Here is a 12156-nt window from a genome sequence, read left to right on the forward strand (position 1 = left end):
TGAAGCAGTTAGTGAGTAATGAAAATACACTCAAAAAAATCTGTTGTTGGATGAACACAATTTAATCATGGCACCCTTTTTGCACACAATTTAACCAAGTACAATAAACCCTTTTCGATCATGTCAAACCAACACATTTAGCATTTGGTGGTTTAATGTAATCAGATTACGTTGGATCAACATACTATACTTACATTGATTTGAAGTGATTTATTTAAGTATGTAGAGTGAAATTTGTTTTAATTCATTCTACACAATTTAAAAAGTTTAGGAAAACAGAATTAAATCTTGTTGTTTCAACAACTACTTTGTTAATCAAGTCAATGATTTCACTCATTTCAACCAAATTATTTCAATTAGATTTGTTTACATTTGTTACACATTTAGAAACCCACTACTTTACAAAAAAAGTCACAATCAGATTATGATAACATTATCTTTATTAACTGGATTTAGTGGACAATATAAAAGCTTACCATTTTTGTACACCTGCAAGCATTATGCCACTTCAAAAGGTAAAACGTTAGAATACTTATTTACATAGGTAATATGTTGGAACCAAAGCTTCCACAACTAAAAACAGATGCAAAATTTGCTCAATATATCGACTGCATTTTAAAAAAATTAAACTAAAAGATAAAAAATACATCTCCCACTTGGCAAGTTAAAACATGTGACAAAATAGAATTACTATTGTGTGAATTTGGAAAAATAAAATAATTAGAAATAATTTGGGGGCAGTACAACAACAAAACAATCCATAGGTGATGAAAATCTATATTTGTTTGGTGTATCTCATTGAAATAATTATTAGTTTGACCAATTTTTACATTTCTGTATTTATTTTTTTAATTTTGGTTGCAGTCCTCCACAGCTAGCAATATAGTTTTGCTGTGTTTTAAAACATGCTAGCAAGCAAAATGGAAACAATAATACAGTGAACTTAACAGGTGGCAGTGGTCTTAAACTTTACAGGACCTTGACACATAAACACAACATAGTACTTCTGTCAGTACTTCTGATCCATTTTGAGCCATCTATATAAGGACAAACAAAAAACATCTGCAGTGCTGTATAAAAGGTGAATTGCCCAACAGAGAGAATCCAAAAACTAAAAAAAAAAATTTTTAAATGAAAGAAAAAAATATAAACAACTCAAATATTAACATTATATATTGGAAATCACCATTGCACCAATGAACCATTCAAGACCTATCAGTCATTTTCAAGTGCCCTCACCCCATAAGCTTGTTTTTCAGAAACTGTGCCTTTGAAGACAGCTTTTGTCCATCAAGATTTAAAAGTATCTTCTGGAGGACTTCAAAGGTGCATTTAAGTTCTGGTGGGTAGCTCAGGTTCAAACAGTATACGAGTCCAAACAACAGAGCACATGCTTGTGCAATGTTACCCAAATCAGTGTTAGCCTCCACACCCTCAATCAGGACACCAACGTCCTCTGGGTCATCTTCAGGTTCAGCACCCTCCTTCTGGATGACGTACACCCCCATCACAGTTTGCTCCATGCAGCTTTTTGCCTCGCTGTCCGTATCCTACATGAAAAAATATAAGACAACAAAGTAAAATTTAAGAGATTGTTTAAACAACTGTTTCTATGCTGTTCATAAAATCCAAGTACTGTAGTTAAAGTAATAAACAGAAAATTACACCACTAAAGTAGTTGTTAGTAATTACTCCAATACATAAATTATAAAATACACCTCTCATGTCAAAAGAGGTGGCATAATTGACCTCTCACCGGCCCCTCCCCCGAAAGGGCCATTGTCCAATTACACATTATAGCAACCGTTACTGTGTCTGACAAACATTAACCTCAAGCAAGATGGAGAAGCGGTGTGCCCACCGATACGCCGAGAGATTGTGTCTGGAGGAGTTGTGTTCTTTCCATTCACAAAGTCAAAAACAACGTGAATGGATTAAACAGCGTGTATGGCCCCATTCCCAGGTAACTGTACCGAACATTATGAAGCATGTCTGCTTGCACATTCGGGTACCCATTGGTGCGCAGAGGAAACCATTTGTTTGTCGGACGTAGCAAGAGTAACTTAGGGGGACAGGACTCGAGAAAAGGCTAACTCAGCTGCTAAAATAAAACAGGTATAGAAGTGTTAGTACTAAACAGCTCAAAGTTCATAGACATTTCTATTTACAAATACTGATGACCATAGCAATGAAAAAACAACAGGACTTGTTTTAATCCAAGTACAGATTCAAAAGCAATATTGTCTTGATGCATGTTAAATGCATTGTATGTTTGTGTATCAAGTTTAAGTAGGCATAAATTTCTTTCCTTCCAATACCAAATCCCAGAAATTCTTTATTGCAACGCTTAATACTGTTTGGTATTCAAGACATCCTTTCCCCAATACCAGGTGTCTTGTTGCTAATCTCAAAATTTTAATTTTAACGATTTGCATTTGAGGCAACGTCACAATTTGTATGAGAATGTTACGGTCAACATGCTGTCACAGTGACTCACCAAGTACTCCTTTATTAACTTCTCATAGTCTTCGTTTAGGTAGATGCACAAAGACTTCAAGATGCATGCTCGTCTGGTATGGATGTTGTCATGCTGGAGAGGAGGAGGAGATAATATGAGCCAAAACCAGGCTGTTTTTCTTAAAGCTATGGTAATCAGTTAACTTGCATAATTATTCTTTAGGTTAGAACCTGGCATGTACCATTTGTTAAGCTGAAACAAAATTGACAACTTCATCTCCAAATAAAAGTTATTTTTGCTGCCTATGACAAAGTCTACTCAATCCTAATACAAACCTTGGAGATGGCAAGCATGAGACCTCTTATTTTCTTTCCACGTGTCCCTCCTTTGGTCAGAAAGATTTCCATTAAGCGTGGCGCGTATTGGTCAAGCTCGGCAAAGAAAGTAGATAGCAGAGGCTTTGTGGTGATTCGCAGAAACTCCTTGTCAATCTGCAATAGAGAACAAATACATTGATTAAAAACTCAACTGTATATTTCACTCACTTCACATCTAAGCTGACTAAAGCTGCTTTTAGAAGACCATGCAGACATCAGTGCTGTCTGTGTATTACATTACCAACTCCGGAAGACGATCAAAGCAGCCAAACGTGAGTACAGGGACAGGGTGGAACAACAGTTTGACAACCCTCGGAGTATGTGGCAGGGACTAAACACGATCACAGACTTTAGAGGGAAAACCAGCACACCGCAGACCACGGCCTCTCTGTGTGAGGATCTAAACGTATTCTACGCTAGATTCGACACAGCGAACACCATGAGACCGGACAGTGTGCGCACCGCGGATGACGTCAGTGCGCACACTGTGTCTGAGGAGGATGTGCGGAAGTGCTTCAGGAAGGTGAACGCACGCAAAGCTACTGGTCCGGACGGGATTCCCGGCCGCGTCCTCAGGTCATGCGCGGCTCAGCTGGCTGGAGTGTTCACGCACATCTTCAACCTTTCCCTCTCTCTGTCTGTAGTCCCAGCCTGCTTCAAAATGGCCACCATCGTCCCTGTACCCAAATCCTCCACCATCTCCTCATTGAACGACTGGCGACCTGTAGCCCTGACCCCCATCGTAAGCAAATGCTTCGAGAAGCTGGTCAGGGACTTCATCTGCTCTGCACTACCCGACTCACTGGACCCTCTACAGTTTGCATACCGCCACAACAGGTCCACTGATGATGCCATAGCCCTGACACTACACACTGCCCTGTCACACCTGGAGAAGAGAGACACGTATGTGAGGATGCTGTTTGTAGATTACAGCTCAGCATTCAATACCATCGTTCCCTCGAAGCTGGACAGGAAACTGCAGGATCTAGGACTGAGCAGCTCCCTCTGCAGCTGGATCCTTAGCTTCCTGTCTGACAGACGCCAAGTGGTCAGACTGGGCAGCATCACCTCATCCCCCATCACACTGAACACTGGTGCTCCACAGGGGTGTGTACTGAGCCCTCTCCTATACTCACTCTACACCTATGACTGCACAGCCACTAACAGCTCCAACATCATTGTGAAGTTTGCGGACGACACTACAGTGGTGGGTCTTATCACCAACGGTGATGAGACGGCTTACAGGGAGGAGGTCAGCGCCCTGACCCACTGGTGTCAAGACAACCATCTCACCCTCAACGTCGCAAAGACAAAGGAGTTGATAGTGGACTTCCGGAGGTGCAGAGAAGTACACACCCCCATCACCATCAACGGCGCTGCTGTGGAGAGAGTGAGCAGCTTCCGGTTCCTTGGCGTACACCTGGCTGAGGATCTTACGTGGTCAGTACACACAAACAAAACAGTGAAGAAGGCGCAGCAGCGCCTCTTCTTTCTCAGGAGACTGAAAAGATTCGGCATGAGCCCCCGCATCCTCAGGACCTTCTATCGCTGTGCCATTGAGAGCATCCTCACTGGATGCATCACCACCTGGTATGGCAACAGCACCGCCTACAACTGTAAAGCTCTCCAGCGAGTAGTGCGGTGCTCTGAATGGATAATTGGAGGTGAGCTTCCCTCCCTCCAAGACATCTACAGGAAGCGGTGCCTGAGGAAAGCGGGGAGGATCATCAAGGACTCCAGTCACCCCAGCCATAAACTGTTCAGACTGCTTCCATCAGGAAGGAGGTTCTGCAGCATCCGGTCCCGTACCAGCAGACTGAGAGACAGCTTTTTCCATCAGGCCATCAGACTGCTGAACACGTCATAGACACCTCAGCTTCACTACTGGAACTTCAACATTATGCACTCCACACTGTATATAAATGCCACTTGTTTTGCACATATTCAACTCTGTATATTTTATATATTTTATTATTATTATTATTATTATTATTTTATTTTATTTTTTTACTATTTAATTTGTAAAAATGTGTATACACACACACACACACACACACACACACACACGTAGGAAAATATTTAGTATACACATCCAGAAATGCATACACTATTATATATTGTACATATATTTATTAGTTTCAGGTTGGCCATTCTTGTATTTTGCTCGTTTGTGTTGTTGTGTTTGCACATCTCTGTTGCTTGTGGGGCTCGCACACAAGAATTTCACTCGCATGTGCTGTGCCAGTGTGCCTGCACATGTGATGTGACAATAAAAAGTGATTTGATTTGATTTGAGAACATGAATCAGTCTGTGTCAGATCCTGAATTTGAAATTTCCACTAAAGTCACAAGTAAGAGGCAAGTGGAACCAAGATCTGGGCCATTTGCTTTTTGAAGTTTGCAAAGACTGCTAAATTGCACCAGTGGTAGTTCACTCTTTGCAACATAGTATGCTGTTCTAAACAGATTTTTCAGGTTTATTTTTAGTATATTATTTGCAATTGGTGTTTGTTCTGGGAAAGATATTGCAGACTGAGCAATAATCCATTTCTAATGGGGGCCTTTCTTAAAATTACTGGTCCCAGTAACAAAGGCGCTTGTCGACTCAGGAATCGAGGGAAAACCAACAACACACCCGGTAGAACATTATGTTATTTACACGGGTGCACATAAGTGGTCCGCATGTGCGCATTCGCTGTCAAAATAAAAGACGCGCACCAGATAAGAAGTTGCAATGCGCGTTTGCATCCATATAAAAAGCACTGTTTTTGTCCGCTAGAGTGGGATTTTCACGGCACATTCTGCACCACATCTGTGCGTTCATCATTTGTTTGAAGCCAGCTCACCTCCTGCAACCACTTTTCTGAGAATACGCGCTTCTTTTGTGGTTCGGACTCCTTCTGACATTTCTTTGGAGGTGGAGGAACACCAAAGTAATTGCTTAAAGGAGCTTCTTCGACATCTTTAAGAGTTCTAAACAAATGTCTGTCCTCCTCCTGAAAATCTTATGTACGCAAGCACGCGTTGCAACTTCTTCTCTTGTGCGTGTTTTTTTATTTTGACAGCGAATGCGCACCTGCGGACCACTTATGTGCAGCCCTGGTTATTTAGCTCGTCATATTGCAGCCACAGAAATCCTTTTGTCCATGAAACCATAAAGCTGCACTTTCTTTTTGCCTTATAGTCTGATTTGTCATAACTTCTCCGTTTTGTGGTAAGCTTTTCTTTGGCTGTCACTTCTTCACCCTGACCTGTCTTATTTGGCTCAGCAGAACTGAAATATATATCTTCCTGCTTTTACACACGCACTCACATAAGCTCAGCGATTCTCTGCGCGATCAACCTCTCACATGTTTAAGCTGCGGGAGATTTCACTTGTCATGTTTGCATAGTAAGCTAACGATTGATAAGACGATGTCAGAGGAATTGGTGCACAAATTATCCTCACTCACAGATCAGTCCTGTCGCTCTCTATACACAGTTCGCACGATTGCAAAGTGAAAGCAAAAAACAAGCGCAAATTCAAACGCGATTTCAATATGTCACATATTGACAGTGGCTCACCGATGCCAATGATATAATTACCCAGCTACATTTCCGAAAGAATGCAAAAGCATTGACATATATTTTTCCTTCCTACAAAAGCCGGACGGGCAGGGCAGAGATAGATTTTGGTAGCCCGACTGGAAAAATCGCTAGCCCCGGGACGTCGGGCTAGCGATTTTGCGAGCCCTGTACAGCGTTTCAATAATTTGTACCTACTACTCTCCCTGATGGAACAACGCTTGCACTGCCACATACAAGTCACTGAAAGAAAAAAAGAAAAGCAGTTTTAAGGATGGTTTTATTGGCACCTTTTTTTCCACTTTGATTAAATCATAAAACTATCATAATAAATATATGATGGTAAAAGGCTTACCATGTATTAAAGAGGAGGCACAAACAATCAGAAAAAGGGGTCAGCTTTCTTTGTGGTGTTACTATGGTAAAGAAAACAGACAATTACTTTATAAAAATTCCAGTGGATTTTTTTTTACTTTGTTGCAAATGTATAAAAAAAAATACAAATACATATAAATACCTCTTGCAATATAAAATTCACAGATAAATATCCAATCTGTTGCCAAATGTAATAGCAGTGTTTCACACTATGCAATAAAGATGCTGGTAGTTGCGGTAAAGGTCCGACAGGCAATTTTCATAACTATCCGCCATTGCCTTTTCCTCTGACCTCGTGTTTATGCTCTTTTTCCCATGCACTAGCGATCAAGTCAATTCGAAGGATGCAGCCCCTGAATTTGGACACAGCTAATATTTAGCAACTCGCGCATGCTAGTTTAACTTGCATTACTGAGAGGCCGAATGCTTAAAATAAAAGGAGAGAGAAAGAAAGAAAAAATGCAAATAATAATAAAAAAAGTGAACAAAGACCATGTCTTGCAATAACCGTCATTTAAAACCAAAGTGAATGCTAACAGAGCTAGGTAAAAGTTCAATGAGACAACCATACTAGCTTTAGCTAACTTCATTTACTTTGAAAGTGAATTACAAACGTGTTAAATATTGAATTAAACATATCAATAACCGCTAAAAACACTATAAGACTAACTGCAAAAACAGGTAAAAAAAAAAAAAAAGAAAAACAATGAAGTGGAAATGCTAATAATAGTATAAATATACCCAGAGCGGATTAGAAATCAGGTATTAGACGGTACCGATTGGCACCGTCTAATACCAGATTTTCACTGCATTTGCTCCACTCCCGCTGTCTAATGACAACTTACACATTTGGAATTAAAAACATTGTTAAACAATTAACGGACAGAACAACTTCGTTTGACTAAGATATTTTGAGTTATTTATTACTTACCTGTATTGTGGAAGATTCCGCAGGGGGAAATGGCAGTTCACTGAACACATAACTTTCTCCGCGTTCCCGCCTTTTCACTTCTGGGAAGTTTGAGCATGCGCACTAGGCATCGGTTTTAGAGTTGTTGATTTAAAATAATTACATTTAATTGAACTGAAGAATGCAAATCTAGTTCATTAAACTTTTTGTTATTTTATGTTAAACCAACAACTGATAATGATTTAAAAACCTAAACTCAATATGTTCATGTTAAATAGACAAATGTCTATTGAATTAATCAAACAACTGCCTTAGTTGACTTTTTTGAGTGTAGAAATACAGGTATTCGTTGAAAGAATGCAATTATGCTTATAGCTAGTGAATTCGTTGCTCAAAATATTATATTAACATGACTGACTCTGCTGTTTGAGTCAGAAAGGAAGCAAGCTTTTCAGAAAAAGGGGTGGAAAATATTAATAATAACAATAACAAAAACAGATAAAGAAATGTTCCGAAATATGTCTTTGCGCAAAACAACCCCAAAATTAAATATTTGGAACAAACGTATTCCAATTTTCAAAGTAATTCTGTTTAATATATCTATATTTTTCCACGTTTGAATGTGAAATATAAAATTTCACTTTTTCTAGTAAATTCAATATATAGTCCAAAATATACAATCTAGTCCACACATTCTCACCAGAGTCATGCATATTTGTAAAGGGCTGTAGAGTCCACATAATTCTTACAAAATCCGGATAGCTAGTGGTGCTTAATTAGCTCACCGCGGAGAGGGGAGTGCGTGGCGAAGTATACATTTCTCTGGCCACCCATGAGGGTCCCCTCGGCTTTCTCTGGGAGTGTATTTCCGTGCTTTGGGAGTCTTTGCAGGTGGAGCAGCATTGCCATGTGTGTCATCACCCTGCACCCAGTCTGCAGCCAGTCTGCAGCAGCTGAACCGCGCTGAGAGCCAACCATCTCTCAACATGCAATTACCGCCGACTCACACTTTCGAGAGTTACGACGCGTTGTTATTTCTTGTTCCAATGTCTTTTTCACGTGTTTACGACGGACAGCACTTCCCGATAATCTCTGCACCGCCATTACAGGTTTACTTTGCAAGTATATGGTTTGGTTAAAACATGACATCATCATGTTAATTAATACAAATATTATTTAAGAGTATACACTAAGAATTCCTACTTACTTGTCCGTAAAACTGTAAAATCGTTAAAAAAGATACTTGTGCAAAGAAACGGCCCTAAATGAGAAAAATCAACCCTGTCTCAGAGAAATCACTTTTGAATTTGAAATATCAAAGGCTAAATGCTTATACATGGAAGTTAAGTTACATTTTAAAAAATTATAGGTTTATTCCCATTGCACTTGAAGGTATTGCTTGTACTCATTTATACAGGGCATCTATATGTAGAGTGGTTTGCCTTTGTGCAAATAAAGTAGAAATCACAAAAACAAACCTTTTGTCCCGGCCGTTAAATGTTTAGGTTTACCTCGCGATTCCATGACTTGTTTAGTCTTCCTTTATTGTTCCACATTGTCCCTCTGTTTTCTGCTTCTGCACTCACAAAAAAAAAAATTGACGGGGAGGGGGGGGGGGATCGTTCATATATATATATATATATATATATATATATATATATATATATATATATATATATATAAATAAAAGCATTACAAAATATAGCCCATTGTTATCGCTTTTAATTATGTATTGTAGTCCTCTAACCCTTTCAAACTTCCCCGGTGGCCCCTGTGCAGCACCCGTAAAACCCTGTATCTCACCGCTTCTAGGCTAAAATGCTAAATAGCAAAACTTAATCAGCAATTTCTTTCAAAACGGGTGTGCTTATTTAAATATAGCCTTTTGATAAGGTAATTCCAGAGTCTGTAATCTTTGTAATCTATGACGTCTTGAAAATAATAATAAAGGTCATCTGCTGTCTCAAAATAATTGGCCTGCTTTATTTGTGTCACCTAAACGACCCCACGTAACCCCGTTAGGTTCCGGTTCAGGTAGTCTAGCTCTAAATGTTTTTTTCTTCTTCTCTCTCTGTGTTGTCAGAGGACTTACTTGACACTTGTCTGTTCAGGTTCAAGCCGCTGGTCTTAGGGCAATTTTATTATTATGCTCCGTCTCTCTCCATTACCTGTAACCTAATAGAGGAATGGTTTGTTGCGCGACACGCACGCGCTTCACGTCACATAACAAAGCTGTAAACAGCATGTCGACAATCCGTAAACAAAATAAGGACCCTGAAACCTGAACTGGTTGTAGTAGTTACAGGCTTCAGGACAGCCCTGGGGAATGTTAATGTGAGAGCACAGCCTGTTTTTAAGGTAACTTTGACATACAATAAAAACAAATAGACTATAAATAACTTCCCTGTAGACTGTCTACTACTAATATAATATAATTAATAAAAAAATAATAAAAGGGTGTTTAACTGAAGAGTAACAATGATTTTTTTTAAATGTCTTCCACTTATTTGAAATTTTCTTCTCTGCACCTTAGCAATTGTGCTTTGAAAAACCCCACGAATAAAAATCCATCTCACAAACGTTTTTGTTGTTGTTTCGGATTATTTCTGCCTGTTCTTAATAATACCAGATATGAGTACTATCCCTGCACATTTTCTGGATCCGATGGGCGAGATAGCGGCGTGCACTCCCGAGACTCAAAAGGCTGTCACAGAGAGACAAGAGTAGTCCGTGTCTTCTTCCTAGATAAATACACATACTCCAAAAGTCTTCTCAAGTTATCGCTTAATCCCAGACACCTCGTGGAAAAACTTCCCAATAAAAAAGCCTCCAACTCCCCGGCCCACCACCCGCACACAGTCCGATAGACTTCCAATACTTCTAAAAATATTTTATTTATATTCATGTAAATGCACCTAAAGTTAGGAGAATGTTTAGTATGTGTATTACAAGCCCGCGATATAGATTTTAGTCCATATAGTCCATCTTCGTGATGACTACAGACATGATCCAAATCACAACAATTGTAAAACAATCAGTGTTTAAATGTTTTGCTCTTTTAAGTTACTTTTACTTTAGTTTACTTTTTATGATAGACTCGCAGCCACAACTTATTTTCCACATATGTACAACACCTAGGCCATAGTTTTCCTATAATGTGAGCGTGAGGCAGGCCTCCAGTGAGCTGAGGAGCCATCATTGTAACGGGCCTCAATCTAATTTGAAAGAGTGGAATTCCTGTTCTCTCGCACTTCCTGCACTCGCAGGTCTGGGACTAGGATGTTTATAATTGCGCATGCGGGTGGAATGTGGCGAACGGAACCACCAGGTCAGGTCGGGACCGGAGAGCAACCGACCGGACTGGAGACGACCAGCCGGCTTCTGACAACAGGCAGGAGCTACAGCAGTGCGTTTCCACAACATTATTATTATTATTATTATTATTATTATTATTATTATTATTATTAGTAGGATAAAAGTAATTTCTTCTAATTTATTAATTTAATCTTAACTGTGATAGCGTCATCATCATCAATAACAATAATAATTATATAATATTTGTTGTGGTTGATAACGTTATTATCACAGTTATGATTAAATGAATACATTATTATTATTATTATTATGATCTTAGTTTTATTTTGAATTATTTTGAACCATGACTCTTATTGTTAAAATGGTCTATTCTTATTTATTAAGCCTTTGTAAAATGTCCCACTTTTTTTTCTATCCCTCTCTCCAATATAGTCTTAAACCATCCTACATTCCCTTTCCCCCCCAAGGGAGCCTCTGCTTTTTAAAAATAATAGCGCAGTGACAGATTAAGCTGTGCTCTGTGCCCTTTCTGTGCATATGTATTTTGATATGGGTGAATGAAAAAAACACAGCCTTCAAGCACTAGCAAATGAAAGCCTGTTATTCTGTTTCATAAAGTTGAGAATTTAAGGTGAAAAATTGCCAAAACAAAGCTTATGAAGGTTTTTTTTAAATCTTGCTTAACACTGTCAGGGACTCTTTATATCTATAGGAAGAAAAAACAAGTGAAATACACATGATAATATTTGACTTAATGTGTTATTTGCAGTTATTATAATTAAAATGTGGTTAATAATCTTATCTGAGGTCAGAGGTTCTTATCTTCCATAAGCAGTGGTGCATCTGTCCTGGACAGCTGTTGGAAGAGACAGCTCTCACTGCTTGTCCTAGTTTGATCTTACTGGGCTGGTTTCTGGTTCATTTGCATCTGGCTCGCCTACATTATTAAACATCAACAACACGCCGCCGCTCTTGAATGGAATCCTTATGAGGTGCAGGAAAGAGAGGGGAGGGGTGGGGGTGGGTTGAGGGACAGAGGGAAGAGATGAAGAGGAAGGAGAAGGATGTACCCTCAGCCCTCATGTGGCGTCCCCAACATGGCTCTTGTTCCTCTCAGAAAGAAGAGCGTGAGATAGAGCAAATAAACACTGACCACC

General features: G+C 39.3%; 1 protein-coding gene and 1 long non-coding RNA gene across 2 annotated transcripts; both read right to left on the reverse strand.

Annotated features, from left to right (window-relative positions):
- Positions 1 to 422: 422 nt before the first annotated feature.
- Positions 423 to 7805, reverse strand: LOC145420160 (uncharacterized). The gene is made up of 4 exons (XM_080289067.1): positions 7706 to 7805; positions 2794 to 2949; positions 2498 to 2590; positions 423 to 1550 (listed from the first exon to the last, which is right to left on the reverse strand). The coding sequence occupies exons 2-4, from the start codon at positions 2863 to 2865 to the stop codon at positions 1236 to 1238; spliced, it is 480 nt and encodes a 159-aa protein (XP_080145193.1). The 5' UTR covers positions 2866 to 2949; positions 7706 to 7805; the 3' UTR covers positions 423 to 1235.
- LOC145420162 (uncharacterized) lies at positions 6519 to 6840 on the reverse strand. Its single transcript, XR_013901470.1, has 2 exons — positions 6755 to 6840; positions 6519 to 6642 (listed from the first exon to the last, which is right to left on the reverse strand). It is a non-coding gene; the product is annotated as an uncharacterized LOC145420162 (long non-coding RNA).
- Positions 7806 to 12156: the final 4351 nt, after the last annotated feature.

Source organism: Astatotilapia calliptera, chromosome 14 (genome assembly GCF_964374335.1).
Source record: "Astatotilapia calliptera chromosome 14, fAstCal68.1, whole genome shotgun sequence".
NCBI lineage: Eukaryota > Metazoa > Chordata > Actinopteri > Cichliformes > Cichlidae > Astatotilapia > Astatotilapia calliptera.